We start from the raw sequence: 20,094 nt of genomic DNA on the forward strand, positions 1-20,094 counted from the left end.
AAAATACCCCTCAAAATCCCAAAGAAGGTCTGAACTACGGAGGATTCGCTGTGTGAACACACAGTGACAAACAGCTGCTTTCAGGTGGGCGACTAAAAAAAAACTGTTTTCAACCCATTAAACCGGCGCCGAAAATAAACAACTACGCTTGAGACGGGACAGATGTAACACTAATGTGATTTCTCTACTGTGCGCCTTGCAAAACCGCAAGTACACCACACGCCGGGTCTTCTCCTTTTGTGTTATTTCGAGACGCTTTCATCCATTTACCCTCGGCGTCCTTCGGCTCATATGGAGAAAGGCTTTTGTCCGCGTGTTATTCTGTATTATTTCTGTCAATCGTGATTGGTATTTTGCATCTATTTGGTTGGTCTTATTCCAGCCTAAAACAAAGCCAGATGCCCAGAGGCGAAGGAGAAAAAGAGAGAAGGAAAGAGAAGAATGACAGAAGTAAGTGGTTCTGCCCTCATGTTCCGCAGTGGGGACACTCCTCCCGGTTAGCTTGCCATCCTGGGGTCCCCAGCACTCTCTGTCTTCTCCGACAATGTTTCTGGTGGTAATGTATGGATTGGGACACCTAGGACATTGTGACGGCATGTCTTGTATGCTCACAGAACAAGAGCTCCCCTCATGCACCAGCTGATCTCTTCCAGCCTCTGCCCATTCCCCGGCATTCTCCGTGGTCACACATCTCTCTGGACTTAGTCACGGGGCTCCCCGCATCAGAAGGAACGCTACTATCGTCATTGTGGCAGATGGATTCTCCAAGGCTGCTGACTTTATTCTGCTACCTAAATTGCCCACAGCGAGGAAGAGTGCCAAAGTCATCTTTAGAGTGTACAGCCTCCTTAGAGACATCGTCATTTATAGGGGGCATCAATTCACTTCTTGTTTCTGGACTGGGTTTTTGCACTCTTCCATCATCAGTCCAATGGCCAGACAGGGAGGATCAACCAGGAGATGAAGGCCGCGTTGCGCTGCATGGTTTCGCAGAATCCTACCTCATGGTCCAGACAACTATTGTTATGGGTAGAATATGCCTATAATACCTTGTCCAGCTCTGCGACTGGCCTCTCTCCATTCTTGTGTTCCTGGGCTATCAGCCTCCTCTGTTTGCTGAGCAGGAACGCGAGGCCAGCATTGCATCTGTTCAAGTCTTCATCCGGCAGTGCCAACGTACGTGGCGGCTGGCCTGTGCCACCCTACTCCCCACCTCGCACCGCTATCAGATATTAGCCGATCGTCGCTGCATCCCAGCCCAAGCCTATACTCTGGGACAGAAAGTTTGGCCCTCTACGTGGGACTCACCCCCTTGACTCCAGAAAGCTGGCCCTACGCTTTGTGGGGCCATTCCCCATATCCAATATCATCAACCCAGCAGCTGTTTGCCTGCATCTTCCCCGGTCTCTCATCCCTGGCATCCATCCCACCTTCCATGTCTCTCGTCTCAAGCCGCTTAATGAGAGCCCACTTCAGTAAGTTTGACTTCTCTGAAAGATATCCTGGTTTTGACCCCTGTGTGTTTGCTGGAATAAACCCCAATGGGTTCTCCCATTTCTATTAATTTCTAATCCCAATGTTTAACTTGACAGGTATATATGCTCTGATTGCACAGGGAGGAATAATACCTGATTTAAATACGTGCAATCGTAATTTTTTTATTCAACCTTTATTTATACATAGAAAGCCCATTGAGACTAAGGTCTCATTTTCGATGGTGCCCTGGTTACAATGATCATAGAGTACAAGTAATAAATACAGAAACAACATCGGCAATCAATAAATATAATAAAAACAACAGAAATAAAACTTTTAACTAAAACATTTGCAGATCCCGACATTAAAATAACCCAAAAGTTTCTTAAAACTGCCCAAAGAGACTAAGGCACCCAATCTGTAAGTCTTTTGAAAGTCATTTCAAGCTTTTGGAGCATGGTAGCGAAAAGCAGTTCTTCAACTTGAGGGAGCTTAACCAAAGCTGAGATCTAGTCCGGAAATTAGTTGTAATTAGTTGTGATTAATTAGTTAAATTCAATTTGATGAGTGATGTCAGGTAGTTTGATAGCTTGTGTAAGATAGCTTTAAAAAAAAAAAACAGGAGTAAATGCTGCCAGGGAGGGCCATCCCACCTCCTGACAAAGGTTACAATAATGAGTTCTAAAAGAATCACCTGTAGTTAAACAAAGCAAGATAAACATTGTCAATCTGGTTCAGAGTGGTAGAGGCGGCGCGCATATAGAGAATGTTACCATAATCAAGTACTGATAGGAAGGTAGACTGTACTAAAAGCTTCCAATTTACGTGAAAAGCATGATCTATTTCTAAAAAGGAACCCAATTTTCAATCTTAAACTTTTAAGAGATCCTCAACATGTATTTGGAAAGACAGCTTTTCAGAAATATATATACCGACATACTTAGTAGTAGTAGGGCACACTCTCAGTTTCCACGGCATCTAAAGTGCTTATATAGCGGTCAATTTCATTCAAGGTGTGTGATCTAGAGAATTGCATATATTTTATTTTCAATTTATTTTCTCCAAAGTTTAAGCTCTAAAAATTAACGCTGGATTGAATCAAAAGCTGTCTGCAAAATAGATATTGCTCCTTCCAGTGTAGGAGTGGATGCATACAGCACTGTGTCATAAACCTTACAGCCATTATCAAAAGAGATGATGTTATTGATATACAATGTGAAAGGTAAAGGACCCAAAATTGAACACTGTGGCACACCTTTGGTGACCTGAAAAAGTGGATTGAAAAGAGTCACCAACAATACATTGAGTTCTATTTGTAAGATAGTTGGTAAACCACTGGCAGGCATTCTCATCTAGGCCAATAGAGGCGAGTCTGTCTATTAAAATGGAATGGTCAACTGTATCAGAAGCTTTAGAGGTCAATGAACAAAGCAGCACAGTGTTGCTCATACAGTATCATTCAGAACAAGAGATGCAGCTGATACAGTACTGTGACCAGATCTAAAACTCTTCAACTGAACTCTAAAACATCTAAAACTTAAACGTATTTAAAATGCAATTTCTACTCAGGAACAAATGAAGCTGGAAATTAACTAAAGATTCAAGGACCTTGGCTAAAGAAGATAGCTTTGAAATTGGGAGGTAATTATTAAGGTCCCTGCAGTCACCATTCTTATAAAGTGGGAGCACATGAGCAGTTTTCCAAATCTTAGGAACAATCCCCAAGCTAAGCGAGAGATTAAAAATATATGTTAAGGGTCCAGTGATTTCTAATTTCAAAAGACCAGTGTCCAAATAGCACCTGCGCACAGAGACACTATGGACGCTAATAGCACCATGAATTGCGCATTAGTTGCGTATAAATTGCGCATGAATTGCACAAACTGTGCTGCGTGGCAATAAGGTAAGCGGTGCATTTGACAGTTTGCGCGTGCTTTGTGAATTAGACGCTTTGTTTTTCTCTTATTTGCGCTGCGCAATCCTTAGCCCACAATATACTAAAATATAGGCTACTTTCAATGTGGAAAAATATTGCTTTTTTTACTTGGGGTATCAAGCAATTTATTCAAAAGTTGATTCTAAAAATATTATGCTGATTGGTTGAAGTTAGACGGAAGCTTACTTCAACAGTCTCTTTATTGACTAACAAAACTGAGGCTTAATTAGCACAAATATGAACGCTTCAAACCAAACAGCAATGTCAACTATGGTTTCAGCACTTAATTCTACAAAACACTTACAACAAACAGAAACAATTACTAACAATTTAACAACACCGAACAATCATGCTTAACACTTGCGTATGACATTTAAAACGTATACTTAACAATAAACTTACTAACATAACTCAAAGTCTGAAGACAATGCATTCTGGGAAACAGGAAGGGACAATGCAAACTTTTTAGCCCCGCCACTACACTGATTACACCAGCGTGTCTCCTGTCCTTAGCCGACAATAAAGTCCCTATAGCTACGGGGAAGCCGTCCCCGCCGTACCTGGGAGGGCGCTAAGGTGCCAAGAGGTCCCGATGCAAAACCACTGCCCGCCACCCTGTCATACAGCTTCACTCTGTACACGACATCTAGAAGCTGCTCCAACACCATATAAGGCCCCTCCCACTAGCTGGTGAGTTTGGGTGACACTCCCTTCTTCAAAGTTGGGTTGTAGACCTGCACCTTCTCTCCAGAAGAAAAGTAATGGCCCTGACAAAAAGAGTTGGGCGATGTTGTGTGCCTCAGCCAGACGTTGCTGGACCCGCCTCATGTCAGATGCAGTACAGCAGTCCATCACACTGGGCCAGAGTGGCCCACTGGGAAAAGTAGGCCTTGGTCTCAACTAGCAAGGCAGAGACAGCTTGCCAGAGGAGGCGTACCCTGGCATCAACCCCCTGGGATCGTTGTCCTGTGCTGCCTGCCACTCCTGGCCATCTACTGACATCAGCCACTATTCCTATGGCTCAACCTGTTGCATGGTGGCCACTTGGAGAGTCGCTCCATCTCCTCTTGATGCCAACATTGCCTGCAGTCCTTGCAGGGACGTCGGTACAGGGCCATCTGCGTTGCTGTGCAGATGCTGTGCTTGGTGCTGCCACCTGACCACTTGAGCCTTGTACTCCTTTAATCTGACCAACAGATCAGAGAAGCGTTATCCGTCCACAGGTGGAAGGGCTGGCTGTAGAGGTAAGGGCGAAAATGATGGAATGCCGCAACCACAGGAAGGAGCTCACGTTGAGTAAAGCAGTAATTGTGTTTAAGATGGCTCAAGGCATGGCATTCATGGGCCACCACTCTCTCTCCCCCGGCTCCTCCTTGTGACAGGATTGTCCCCACTCGTACATTTCTGGCGTCAGTGTCAAGGATGAAATGGCACCCAGCATCAGTAAGGGCCAGGATGGGTGTGATGGCAGGGCAAAGTGGAGCTGGGAAAAGGCGGCTGCACAGTTTTCTTCTAAGTTGAATTATCGCCCCTTGCCGGTGAGGCAGGATAGGGGGCTGGCGATGGAGGCAAAGTCGTCAACAAACTGTCTGTAGTAGGAGGTGAGCCCTAGGAAGAGGGGAGCTGGCCATTTCTTGACCGCCTTCACCTTGGCAGGATCAGTGGCTAGACCCTGGTAAATGGTGGAGACAGTTGGACATGGGTACGTCCCATCTTCCTCCCTTGACAGCACCAGCAGGCCAGGGTCTCTGTGCTGAGGTGGATGGTGTTCCTCGACACATCGACCAGAGCCCCCACAGCGAGTCCAGGTGGCAGGGATGCAGGGGTCTTGGATGTCGGCCGACCAAAACTCCTGGGTGGTTGCAGTGTTCCCTGCTTTCACCGGCAGTAGTCACTTCCCCAGCATGGTGGAATGGTGGGCCACACTAATGGTGGACCCCGTGTCCATGAGGGCCCAGCACGGGCGTCCATTATTGGAGCAGAGGAAGTAGAGGCCATGTACGTGGCCCCCTCTGCCAATCTGTTGAAAGTTCTCAATGGAGGATATGGTTGGTTGGCTGGGTGGCAGTCTCCCCACAATGCCACCCTGCTCTAGTTTGAGGCTGCGGAGCGCTATGGTGCAGGAACGAAGCAGTAGCTGGCTATGTCCCCTGCTTCTCCGCAGTGGTAGTATGGCTAATTGCACCGGCACGTCCGGGGCCCAAAGGGCCGTCACTTCTGGCCTGGTTGGGCTGATGACAGGCTCAGGCTGATGTTGGCCTGACACACCCGGGGACTTTCTGCCTCTACCAGCGCAGTACTGAAGGTCATCGGTGCTGTGATGCTGAGGTGCTCTTTTAGCCTCTCTGGTGTGAGGGCACTTAGGGCTAATTCTTTACGTGCTGCTGGATCAAGCATCCAGCATCTGGCCCCGTTGGTGGCACAGGTGGGTCAGCTGGTCTTGTTGAGACCCGTCAACCAAAGCGCCATCCTAATGCAGCGGCCAGTGTCTGGTAGTCTTGTTGGTCAGTTGGCGTTAGATGGAGAAACACTTCCCTTGCACTAGAGCAACGTGGGCAGCAGTGTTTTTTTACATCGCCACCAATCTTACTTGAGCTGGGTATGGCTCTAGGGATGTGATGCCAGCATACCATGGAAGCCTGAAGGTGGTCCTTGATGATGGCAATGTGACATCAGCAGGGGTCTGGTGTTGTAATGGCGGCAGTTGGCAGTGAAATTGGGGAGGTGACCGGCAGGAAATCCCGGTGACCATCTTTACAAAGACGCCCAATGAAGTCTTCAATCTCTCAGAGCTCTTGTTCATATCCTTTTCCTTTTTCCACCAATGTGGCGATGAGTGAAATAAGACTAAAGTTTGCTTTAACAGCGTTCTTTATTGATGAACAAAACTGAGAGATGAGAAGACTTAATTAGCATGAAAATGAACGTTGGGATCATCAAACCAAAAAGCAATGGCAACAATGGTTTTAGCTTTTAATTCCTCAAAACACTTACAACATAAACATAATGATTACTAACAGTTTAACAACACTGAACAAGCATGCATAACACTTGCATATGACATCTAAAAATTTAACATAAGAATAAAACTGAATAACATAGTCTGGGCAGAATAATATCAAAGTCTGGGCAGAATGCTAACTGTGCAGCCCTGTCGCTACAATATGTTAGCACTGCAAATGGGTGATATTCCCCTTGAACTTCATTCCCTTTCATTTTGACATCATGTGGTGGGGTGGATCTTTGAAAAGAATGATCTTTACATTAGGAGCTTGTGGAATCTCTACACCACGTGAGGAAGTTGGCTTTAGTTGATCTAGTTGACAGACACATAACTTCACAGGAGCTTCATTTGGCAGAGACACTAGCTCAACTATTGCCTTGCAGAAGACACTGACTTGACTTATGTTGTTGAAGTTTGTGGGGTTTATTGAAATTTGTAATGCATATCCAAGGGTTGGTAGTTTGGTCAAGTCTATGCTTCAAATTAGGAGCTCATCCTTTCCGTGTTCGACCGGGCTTATTGTTTAGCTTTTCAAAAATGACCATTTCAGAATATTATTTTTTCACAGAAGAATTGGACATGTACCTTGGACCCCCTGTGGGTCCTCGTACCCCTGTTTGCGAAAACCCGGCAGCATATTGTATTGGGGATATATAGTAGTTTGATGTATTTTGTCCTTTGTACTTCTGTATGGGCGTAAGAAACATGTTATTTTTGCTTTTGTTCTGATGAACTGTGGTACATGCAAGCAACTTTGCAAGACATTAGGGCAAATTCTGGCACTTTTCTTTGGCGAGTTGTTGATTTGATTAGTATTATATTTCAGGCACAAAGCTCCAGCTCAAAGCCTGAGCAACATAAAACGAAAATCTTTTAAAAGAAAAAGCATTAAATCACAGAATTAGAAAACCTAAAAAACACAGCAGCCCAACACATATCTTGCTTTTTAGCAAGAAACATTTTAATTAGCACAAACCCTCTGTTACAAAGTCCTCCTCCATTTACACATCTGAACAAAGGATGGCTTGCTGCATCACTAAAGCGGGAGGGATATTTACATTATCAATGCAGAAGCAATTCTTTGACAGTAGAGCTTCCAGAAATATGAGCATTTTTTTTTTCTAAAATGATACACAATTGGTGTGAAATCAAAAGAGGAGGTGAAATGCACTTTGCAGTTTTCAAAGGACCTCCTTGAAGTTCCATCTAATCTGTCGTCCTGTTTCAGATCTACACAGCAGGTTGAAGATGAGCAGCGTTTCCAACAAACAAGATGGGTTTTCTTTTTTTCTTTTACAGCATGAATGACCCCTTTTCGTTTGTTTGTTATTGGAGAAGCTCGTCCGTGTGGAAAGCTGCACCCTAATACACCAATATCACAGTTTCGCCAGCTCCTCGCAGACAGAAAAAGACACGAAACAAAGCAAGCAAGAGTCCACCTCAATCCATCAGTGTCTTCCATTCTGTTCCTGATAGGCATCATAAATATATTCACAAGATTCCGACACAAGGATTCCAAACAAACATTCATCGTCTTCATATAAAAAACTCTTTAAAAATCAACCCGGGCTCTGAGCGCTTCATCTTTCATCAGCTTTCATAGTGAATCACTCCTTACGCTATACACAGCAGGAGGATCATTAGAAACACAATAACAAACAACAAATAATAACAATAATAAATCATTTACATTTTTTATATTATTTACAATTATTTACAAATGTCAGCATTAACGCCTTTTAAGAACAAAACTATATATATATATATATATATATATATATATATATATATATATAGACACACACACACACACATACACACACACACACACACACACACACACACACACACACACTTTCATAAATAGTATAAATATTATAAACGCAACTGTTTATAGTATATAATAATATAATAATAATTATACATATACGTTATTATATAAAATGTATATATATTATTTATATATTTTATATACTAGTATATACTATATATATTATTATATTATTTACAAAAAATACAATAGACGCCTGGAACATTGGTTTCGTTGTTGGATGCAAAAATACTGACTCGAACAGAGCATTTGAACTCTGCAGGCAAAGGAAATCTCCCAGCAGAGTGTGGAAAACAGAGCAGAGGCAGTAAGAAAAAACAACAAAAACATCCAATCGACAAACTGCTCGGTCCAACGTTGACACTGTCGTCCATCAATGGTGAACTATCAACGGTTCAGCTCTGTATACAGCGTGCAAAGGACCTTCCCGGATTCAAAATGAAGTATTCTACATGAAGTATTCCAAATGAAGAATTCTACATTAAGTACTCAGAATTAAGTATTCTAAACAAAGTCTTCTAGATGAAGTACTCTACGTGAAGTATTCTACATGAAAGATTCTACATGAAGTATTCTACATGAAGTATTCTAAATTAAGTATTCTCAATGTCATTGTGGTGTGGGGGTGGTGTGGTTTGAGCAGCCACACCCGACCTGGATCTAGATAATTGGTGGATCCAGGATCAGAGTGGCTGCACACCCGTTGCCCGTTGGTTGGTCTAACGCGCAACAGGTAAAACCCCCATCCCCACACACACCCGGGAGGGAGGAGCCCTTGTCATGACACCTCTTTATCTGCTCCTGGGCTAATTCCAACTTGCCCACGTTCTACAATGAACTGTGTGTCTACAACCACCATCTGCCACCCTTCACCATCTGTGTCTCTGTGCCGGAGGTCCCTGAACACGCCAATTGGAGGGCGCGTGGCAGACAAAACTGCCACACTGGCACCTGAACAGGGACTCTCCGGCACGGGGGAGGGACACAGAAGGGCCGTCTGAAGACGCCTGGAGCCACCAGCGGGTCAACGGGCGGCTCCAGGACCAACCCTCTCCTGACCGGCAGAAGCAGCACCCAGGGGGTCCGGCAGAGGACCCGGGGGAGAAGCAGCCGCAGCAACCACCACAGGTACCACAGGTGGTAGGTGAAACTGCCACAGAAATATTCTACACAAAGTATTCTACATGAAGTATTACACATAAAGTTTTTCAAACAAAGTATTCTACATGAAGTATTCTACATGAAGTATTCCAAACGAAGAATTCTACATTAAGAATTGTACATGAAGTATTCTAAACAAAGTGTTCCAAAGTAAGTATTCTATATGAAGTATTCTAATCAAAGTGTTCCAAATGAAGTATTCTATATGAGGTATTCTATATGAAGTATTCAATATGAAGTATTCTAAATTAAGTGATCTAAATTAAGTCTTCTAGATGAATTATTCTACGTGAAGTATTCGACATGAACTATTCCACGTGAAGTATTCTACATGAAGTATTCTAAATTAAGTATTCTCAATGTCATTGTGGTGTGGGGGTGGTGTGTTTTGAGCAGCCACACCCGACCTGGATCTAGATAATTGGTGGATCCAGGATCAGAGTGGCTGCACACCTGTTGCTCGTTGGTTGGTCGAGCGCGCAACAGGTAAAACCCCCATCCCCACACACACCCAGGAGGGAGGAGCCCTTGTCATCACACCTCTCTATCTGCTCCTGGGCTAATTCCAACTTGCCCACATTCTACAATGAACTGTGTGTCTACAACCACCATCTGCCACTCTGCACCATCTGTGTCTCTGTGCCGGAGGTCCCTGAACACGCCAATTGGAGGGCCCGTGGCAGACGAAACTGCCACACTGGCACCCGAACAACCTCAACGGGCGACTCCAGCACCAACCCTCTCCTGACCGGCAGAAGCAGCAACCAGGGGGTCCGGCGGAGGACCGGGGGGAGTAGCAGCCGTGGCAACCACCACAGGTACCACAGGTGGTAGGTGAAACTACCACAGAAGTATTCTACACAAAGTATTCCAATCAAAGTATTCTACATGAAGTTTTCTACATGAAGTATTCTACATAAAGTATTCTACATGGAGTATTCCAAACAAAGGATTCTACATGAAGTATTCTGCATGAAGTTTTATACGTGAAGTATTCCAAATGAAGTATTCCAAACTAAGTATTCTACGTGAAGTGTTCTAAATGAAGTATTCCTTCCGGCTCTCAGCGCTCACATTGTGGCGGTCGTGCTGAGCGCTGATCGGCAACTCGGGCTCGTCCGCCGGTTTGGTTTGCTTCACGACTTGGCTCTGAAACGTCTCTTTCCTCAGGTAGAGGTATCTGACCACGATTGCCAACGCGGAGACGGCCACGAAGATCACCGCCGCGATCACCCCTGGAGAGCAGAGAGACAGTGAGGGAACAGCTCATCGTGTGAATTACTTTCTCAATGAGAACATTAAAACGTTATGGAAACTTTCATCGGACACGGGACTCTCTCCTCTCGTTTCAACTGATCTGGAACACAGAGGAGAAACGGTGAGGACAAGATCAATGAGCCTTTGTTTCACCTTCCTCTGTGAAAACAAGGAACAAGTAATTTCACCAAGTTATGTTGTCTTAAGAAAAATCTCTCTCTCTATATATTTATATATATTGTATATATTATATTATATTGTTCCATACATATATATATATATATATAAATTTTTTTTTTACAAGTATTCCAAACGAGTATTGTACTCTATATATTCTATATATTTTATAATATATATTTTTATTTATATATATAAATAATATATACATATATATTTTTTTTATAATATTTATTTTATTATATATATTTTATTATATATATATATATATATATAAAACCTGAGAACATTATGAGGTTATTTCACTTGTTTCCGTTTGGTTTATACATGAAACTATATGACTTGTCTAGATGTCTACATCACTAAATAAATCGTTGAAAGCAAAAGGACAACAAGCGGTCGTTGAACGCATCTATGACATCCTCACATTGTTCTCCGTAATAAAAACTGAAGACTTTTTCCACACAAATCAGGAGTGTTATTCACGTCCCTGCACTTCATTCTACCCCCGGGGGGCAAGTGCGTGGAAATTCTCATACACTCCTTAAGCGAAATGAGCAAAAACAAAACAGACATTTCCCGGATATAAAATTCCTCACACCGTGGCACGGTTTACTAATGCTTGAAGACAAATATATTTAGAGATAGAACAGGTGAACCCCCCCACCCTTATTCTGGGTTTTATTTTTATGCCTCAAGCCATTTTAGTCAAACAGAAAAAAAGAAACCTATCCTTGAAAAAATATTTTCACGCGGCTGCTTCCCTCCGCCTCTTTTGCATCAATCTCCCTTAATTTAGGGAACTTTTATAGATGTAGAGGGTAAAGGTCAGAAGGACACTGTACCTCCGATCAGCGTGGAGTCTGCTTTCATGTCGTTGACCAGAAGCTGGCCCGTACCCAGCGACCCAGACTGATCTGGAGATGGAGAGAGAACATGGACGAACAGGAGTGAAACGGACAGGTTTGGGGGAAGAAGGAGCAAAAGAGAGCAGACGATTAGAAAAGTGGCGGCGAACGCGAGCAGACGGACGGAAGGAGAGGGGGAGAATTACGGGTGCTGAGGTGGGATGAAAGAAAAGTACGAGATTAAAAAGGGAGGAGAGGTGAAGTGAGGGAGGCAGTTTGTAAGGAGATGGATCGAAGACTCTCCCTCTCTCTCTCTCTCGCTCTCTCTCGCTCCGGTGGAAACCTTCCTCTGGATCCAGAGAAACACCTCAGCACGACTTTCACAGCCATCCCTCCTCTTAACAAGACACACACACACACACACACACACACACACACACACACACACACACACACACACACACACACACACACACACACACACACACACACACACACACACACACACACACACACACCCATTTTATCGAGGAAGCTCAAAACCTTGAGAATGAATGAATATCTCAAAACCCAGAGGGCCCCCTCCATTATACGACACCGCTTCCATTTTTTTGATTTTTATTTACATCAACCCCACCGCACCCCTTCCTCATACCTGACAGGTGGTGTGTGGTTTCGGCGGCGGAGGGATCGGGTGGAGGCGGCGCGCCGCAGTCGCACCGGACCAACGGGCCGACGACGGAGACGGGACTGGAGTCCGGGTGAAGCAGCGCCGCCTTCAGAGGCCGGACGGAGTTGAAGAGGACGGCTGAGAGACACCCAGAGAAACCCAGAGAGGACAGGTCCGGGTCCAACGCATCATCAGAGTCTGGGAGGAGTGGGCGAGGGAGGGGGAGAGAGAGAGAGAGAGGGGAGAGAGAGGGGGAGGGGAGAGAGAGAGAGAGGTGGAGAGGGAGAGAGGGGGAGAGAGAGAGGGAGAGAGGGAGAGGGAAAGCAAGGGCCATAGTTTTCTCTTGATTTGTTAATACCATCTCATCAAGAAAAGTACAAATACTCAACCTTGAAATTTTGCTCACGTACAGAACTTGAGAAAAGGTATGAAGTTACTTCCCACGCATACAAGAGGCCTTTCTCAATCTGCGTCCTTGTCTGTACTTGTGTTCTTGTGGACTTGTGAAACGTCATCAGTCGCAGCCCAAGTTCCGTTCCAATTCAAAGTCCGCATCAAGCCAAGTCCAGTCCAAATGCCCGGATGTGGACTTGCTCCGCCCATTTTATCGAGGATGCATCGGTGGTGACTTGTGTGGACTTGGGACAGCCAGGTATCCCAGAATGCATTTCGCACCATGACCGTCCTGCGTCCTCCCGTCCCCGGGAGTCTGTACTCCCGAGTCGAACTTGCCAAGTCTGAACTACCAAGTCCGCAAGTCCGGACCTCGAGTACTTGGTATTGAGAAACGACCATAGACTGTTTGAAAAATGACTAATACCTGTTTACTTCCAATCACTGGTTTTAAAATGGGTTAGGGTTAGGGTTATCCCAATAGTCCCAATAAGATGAACGATCAGAGGGAAATTTTTTTTCTTTGTTTGTGCAAAACGAAGTTGTGCAAAGCCTCAACTATTTTGTGGAAGTCCTAGTGTTCCTTAACAAACAATAGTTAATTGTGAATGAGCAAATGGAATAATTGAAGTTTAACTCCGGGGTTCACTGGCCCCTTGCTGATGAACAAGTTAAGGAAGTTTGATTTGATGAGTTTTTCTTGTAAGATATTTTAAGCTGAGCAGTATTCTTTGAGTCATAATTAATAACCATGAATCCAACCCTGAGACTTCCATCGTCTTGATGTGGGAATTTGAGTGTGTCATTTTGATGACGGAGCTCCAAGCCTATTTATTTATTTATTTATTTATTTTTTATTTTCATTATTTTTTTTAACACAATTTGCTTTTGTTTATACACATACAACACTGTAGCTGTTATTTGAAGACCACCCGGTGCGATGGGTATTAAAGTAATCCCATATTCAAGTAATGAATATGCAAGACCAAACATCTCAGAGCTATTAGTCAAATGGGTTCCACCAGAGAGCTCTGCGATGTGTCTCTCTCTCCTGCCTCACCGTATATTCTGCCCAGAACCAGCCATTTCGGGCCCATGAATTCCACATCGGATGTCAGGTTGAAGTCTTCTCTCGCGTGCTGGTCAATCTAAACGAACAACAAAATGATTTCATTTGATAGCAAATACAAAGACGGAAAAAAAGCGCAAAATTCCTCCTTCAACATGAAAGATAAAGTGTTTTTAAGGGGAGAGAGACGTACAGAATTGAACAGAAACAGGACAATAGTAGAGAAAAAAGAAAAAATGTGTGGGTGTTTTTATGCTTAAGAGTTGGAGTTAAGTCAAAATACCCCAACATGTGTCTTTGGACTCTGAAGTTTTTTATTTGGATTCAATCATGTACATTCAAGTAGACAGTGACAATTTTTTTTCATCAGAATCTGTTTATTTGGTCAAGTACATTTTCATGTATAAGGAATTGTAATTGAATAATGAGTAATAAAATAAATTAACATATTCTTGCCACAGACCCCTCGGGGGGCAATGACCTCAGTTTGGGAACCCCTGGACAAGAGCAGTAGTATTTGTGGGTATGTTTCGGCATGTACTATGTATGCGTTAATGACTGTGTGTGTGTGTATGTGTGTGTGTGTGTGTGTGTGTGCCCGTGTGTGTGTGTGTGTGTGTGTGTGTGTGTGTGTGTGTGTGTGTGTGTGTGTGTGTGTGTGTGTGTGTTACCTGCAGAAGCACAGTGTCGGCCAGTCTGCTGAAGGTGAGTGTGTGTCGCTGTGCATTGGCCAAGTTCCTTACTCTGCTCTTCAACACCTCAGCCTTTCCGCCACCATCCAGTTTGTATCTGACCTCCAGGTCATCTAAACCGCACAGAATAAGACCAATACAAAAACACACCTCATTTCAAAAGATAACATTGGACCATTATACTTGACACTACGATACTATACTACTACATTAAAGTTTCAACTTGCCATAAATAAACAGATATACTGCTGTCCTGTACTACACACTTCAAGATTCAAGATTCAAGATTCAAGATTCAAGATTTTTATTCGTCACATACATATACATACTTTCATACATATATGCAGTGAAATGTAATGCAACGCACCCGGTTATAACACACAATATGTCCTAGGAAAAATTTCTAATAGCCCAACTAACTGACTCCTAAAACATAATACAGTAAGTCGAATACTTATAGAATAAAATAAAAATATATAAAATAAAATACAATAAAATAAAATGAAATAAAATGGAATAGATACTTCTTATGACTTCTCCAGTCATAGAACGTTTTTTAACTTTCTTGCCAACATATAGAAACAGAACTTGTATAAACAACAAAGCCCATCAGTCTGCGACTCAAAAGACTGGGGTGTCACAGAAGCTCATTTGGGGAATAACAAGTGGCAGGAAATACTGTGTGTATGGGAAATTATGTCAAGCTCCATGGGGTACAGAAATCACTTGATAAAACATTATTCTACCGACTGTGGCTTTCTAGAAATACGTAATTGCACTTTCTCTCAGTTTGATTCTCTCACTTTTTAGGAACAGTAAAAGTGAGGTTATTGTAAGATGCATTAAAGTCACATATTTACTACTCAGGTCATAATATCAGAAATATAATGAGCACGGTTCTGCATCAGTGCTTGATAGGATGAAATTGCCGAAAGTTCCCCTCAGGTTTTGGTGCTTAACGAAGACATGATGATGAGTCTCAGAATGGTTGAACAAAGAACTCCTTCACAGAGCTTGTTAGGAGCTTTGAACACCTGGAATCGGCAAAGATAGAGATAAGGTCTTATCATAAGGGACCCCTCTCACTAGGCACATGTACCCGCCCTTAAGAATATATTACCAGCTTGCTCCGTGGATCGGGGCTCTCTTTGTGACCAGACTCCTGTGTCTATGTGCTGAATAAAACTTTTTTTTATCCCCAACTCTCCGTCTTCTTTCACTCCAGCACAAAACCAGACAGGAGGTGACATTCGCCGTGGAGCATTATCTGACCCACAACTCGGCCAGTCAAAAGGGCCCTAGGAACAAAAGTGAACAGAGCTGTTTTTGAAAATCTGTATTGGCATTGACTGTCTGATACGTGGTAAGACTTTGGCAGTTGTGTGTTCACCCCTCCTAAAGAATCGAAAGTATTTTTGGCTGTGTTTGTGTTGAGTGAATACTACGATATAGAGCGGGTATCACGCTAAATAAAAGACCTGAGGTCCAAAACAGCCACGGTTGGCTGATAATCAAAAAGGTAGTTTTATCATTATAAGGCATAAGACCAGGGTGGGTCACAAGTTGACAATAAGTAATGATAAAACTAAAATAGCGTTGCAATTCTAAAACCAGCCACGGTCGGCCAAAAATCTGGTTATACAGTCAAGTGCGGGATATAGTCTGGTGCCAGCTGGGGTTGGGCAGTCAGGGGTTCGGTTGCGATCGTCGGGCTAGAGAACGGGCTGCGGTCCAAAACAGCAACGGTGGGCTGATATTTGTGTGATTGGAGTGCACTGTGTTGTGATTTGAGTGAATTTGATTTGTGTTAACATTGTCATCAAGCTGTGGTTTGAAAACTGTGTGTGTGAACTGTGGTTTGGATTTGTCTTGAATTCGTGATAATGAATGTTGTTTAATTATAAATGTTGAGTATTAAAAAAGAAAAACGTCTAAGGATTGATATTGAGAGGAGCAGAACGGCAATCGAGAAGTGAATGAGATACGGACTATTAACAGTCACAGAGAGCTATAGGAGGAAGTGAATGGCTAGAGGGTTGGAGTGTACTGAGAAATTTACCGAAGTAAAATTTGACTGCATGCGCTTTGCTTATGACATGTGGCTGCGTGTGTGATTAACCCTGCCCAAAAAAGCACAGGTTCCCGTGCCTTTTCCCCACAGCTAAGAGAAAGTCCTCCACAGAACATTTAGACTCAAATACTCTGCCTGACACATGAGATATTAAAGCAGGATACCATATATCCATGTTAGTGAATAATCAGCCACATAGTCTTAAGTGATACAAGCCACCACCATTGCTAACCACGAGGCTATGGAGTCCGCCCCATCCGTCCCCAACCTGGACCAAGATGAACACCTCATTCAGAAAGTCATTAGAGGCCACCTAAAAATAAAATAAATAAATCCTTGTGGCCATCAAGATATGAAACCAATGGCCAAAAAGGGGCTCCATTGACCCAAAGTTCATTGAAGCGGCCCACGCAACAATCCAGCACAGGCAGAACAAGAAGCCCCTGACAGCCAAGAATAACCGTAAATATGATGACAGGAAGAGCTATATCTGTGCCATACCTAAGAGGGCCCCACAAGGGACCCTCCCTCGAGCAATGTCAAAATGAACTGATTAACTATGCAAAACATTTCTCTGCCCTCTCTCGACAGGTTACACCAATGGTGATCCCCAAACGACAAACCAGTGCCCGCCTGATCATCACTTCAGGCCAGCGACTGGGTGTACCTGAATGTACACAAAAGAAAGTGGGACGAGCCCCGCAGACAGGGCTCATTTCAGACAACGCTGCTTACTCCTACAGCTGTGAAAGTTCACGGAAAAGATGTCTGGTTCCCCGTCACCCACTGCACGCCTGCTCCAGAACCCAACCGATCCGTCGCCACCATCCAACTGAGAGAGACAGCAGAGGATGTTACTCAGAGAGAATCCACATCCAAATCTGAGTAAACATAATTGATAATTCCCAACGTGCTCTGAGATGAGCTTGGTCAACTCGCCAACCCGCTGCTTAGAAATTCTTGGTATTCCAAACAACATTGACGTATGTTAAACACCTTGGGCGATGTTAACTGTCGTCCCCATTCCATACACGGCAGCTCAATGCAGCAAACATACCTCCCCTCCTCCACAACCGTCCCCGTTGCCAGCTCAGTTTCCCCGTGCGCCCAGCAAACCAAATAGGTCATGTCCCGGTTGGTATAGTATAGCACTCACTGGAGCCCACCACCGGATGTGCCTAGCCAACAGGTTTGTTTTTTTTGCCACCGTCCTTCCAGGGAACAGAGGATTTGTCGTTATTCACCAACCTAATACGCCTTGCAACAGAAATTATAGAGAGAAACTAAATACTGCATGGGGAACCTTGCAAGCAGAAACGGCCACCGTTATGGCAACTTGACCATTGATTCTGAAAAAATCATGTCATTGTGTTCCAAAGGGCAGACAAACTATGTTGCCCGATCATGGACAAGGTCTGTAAGTCTAAAAGAGGATTCCAGCCCTGCAGCGGAATTTGTGCAGGCGGTCTACGACCCTGACACAGTGTATCCGCGACCAGACCCACCTATATCTACCCATCCATACGCACCGACCAGACCAATTTGTGTGTGGGATAGCATGATTCGCGACGCAACTAAAATATCCACCCCATTGAACAGCAACCAATTTGACTGGTACTCGGGCAGGAGTTGCTATAGTGCAGCGCACTTCGGTAATTCCGTTGGCAGATCTGGACACTCTATTGACAGTGCGCGCTGAACCACAGAACACCCACCGTACACGTGCCCCCCACGGTCCGAGGACGTTCCCGGTGTCTACTTAGATGCCATCGGAGTTCCAAGGGGGGTCCCTAATGAATTTAAGGAACAAAACCAAATTGCAGGCGGATTTGCACATAAACTTTGTCTCTGGTGCACAATTAACAAAAATGTTGATTGGGTAAACTACATCCTTTACAATCAACAACGCTTTGCTAACTACACGTTTGACTTGTTCGAGGTCCTCTAACTTCTCGAGTGGCCTGGCAAAATCGTTTGGCCCTGGATATGATCCTAGCCGAACAGCAAGCTGTATGTGCTATGTTTGGTGAGGATTGTTGTACGTTCATATCCAATAATTCAGCCTCCAACGGTAAATTCAATATCGCCCTAGCCAAACGTAAACTTGGAAAAGAGTTAAAAGACAATGCCGGCCATGGCCATTTGGGCATGGATTGGCTGGACAAAATGTTTGGCAAATGGGGAGCCCTACTTGCCAAAGCCTGTGTTATATTGCTCGTCATTCTGATGTTCATCGGATGTTGTGTGGTGCCCCTGGTTAGAGCCTTTATTATGAAAACAGTAGGAGTGCAAAAAATGGCCCGTTGTCGCTAACCAGGATAATGATTTTGCGGATCTCTTTCCCTGCTCCCTAGATCCATCTGCCCCACTAGCCATGTCGGATTGGGAAAAGGAGAATGTTATAAGAATTTTATGTCTATGTCTTGATGTACTTTTTACATGCACTTTTGTACAAGGTATGTGTACGTTGCTTTTTTTTAATAAAGGCTAAATAGAGTTCATGTCTTAAAAAAGACATGAACTAGTCACTTTCTGTGCCTTGATGTGAAGAGGAGAAAGGCAACATGACTCGACCATCAGAAAAGGGAACTTCAACAGATGATCTGTCTCAACGAAATTGCCCCATCAGCGAAACTGTCTCATCAGCAGGACCCATGCGGAGGCATCGCGACATCAGCTGACCGACATCTCAGCGACTCGCCAGCTTCACCGCTCAAAGAAAACTGTATAAAAAACTCAGATCTCCAGTGAGAATGGAGTACTTCCTCTGTGGCACTCTGTTGTGTTGTCACACTGAAACTGCTCCTCTTGTACAAGATTAAATACTTTATAAACATAAAGTACATGTCTCTGATTTCCTCTGTAACGATAAGTCCGTCCACCAACAAAGTTTATAACAATTTAACCTTTACAGAGAACGACTGGGTGTAGGATCCGTTCCGCCTATGCCAACGGAGGGACACACCATAAGCATGGAGATCGACGAAAGGTCCGGTTAGATGTGGCGGTGGAAGAAGAAACCCGCACCTCCCGAAGGCATTAGAGGCCCGGCGCCTGCACCGTCGCTCCCTCCCATTCCACTCAGCTGTTCCCCTCCCCCTGGACTGTGACAAGCTGTCATGTGGTCATATTTTCAACGATGAAGATTGTTTTAGTTCATTGCATTGTTTCGTTTCCATCAATGATTGTCCCAAGTTTTCCCAAGATAGCCGCAAACACAGCCCCACTTTTGTTCCCCTTCCCGTCTACTTTTTATTACCATTGTTTTTTTACTATTAATGAATGTTTGATGTGATTGATTCAAAAATAATTTGTGTGTATTTGATTTGTGTATTACAGTAAGCTTTTCTACGTTTTTTTGTGTGGTTTTGGGATGTGATTTTCATTTTGTTATGCATTTTTGCCTTTTGTTGTTATTCATTTCATTCCGAGTTTCTTTGAAGTTTCTGTTATTCGGTGCCTTATGTGGAGATGTTCCATCTCCAAGTGTTGAATGATGATGAGTCTCA

The 20,094-nt window shown here is 43.8% G+C and overlaps 1 protein-coding gene across 1 annotated transcript in view; it reads right to left on the minus strand.

Annotated features, from left to right (window-relative positions):
- Positions 1 to 10,446: 10,446 nt before the first annotated feature.
- LOC307242056 (contactin-associated protein-like 5) overlaps positions 10,447 to 20,094 on the minus strand; it is a gene marked incomplete at both ends in the record, with an annotated part of 64,130 nt that continues 54,482 nt past the window's right edge. The window contains 5 exons of the mRNA XM_080016393.1: positions 10,447 to 10,643; positions 11,688 to 11,759; positions 12,346 to 12,558; positions 13,814 to 13,901; positions 14,494 to 14,627. Of these exons, the coding sequence (XP_079872519.1) occupies positions 10,447 to 10,643; positions 11,688 to 11,759; positions 12,346 to 12,558; positions 13,814 to 13,901; positions 14,494 to 14,627 (704 nt within the window). The remainder of the gene's footprint in view (positions 10,644 to 11,687; positions 11,760 to 12,345; positions 12,559 to 13,813; positions 13,902 to 14,493; positions 14,628 to 20,094) is intronic.

Source organism: Zeus faber (assembly GCF_960531495.2).
Source record: "Zeus faber genome assembly, chromosome: 16".
Taxonomy (NCBI): Eukaryota; Metazoa; Chordata; class Actinopteri; order Zeiformes; family Zeidae; genus Zeus; species Zeus faber.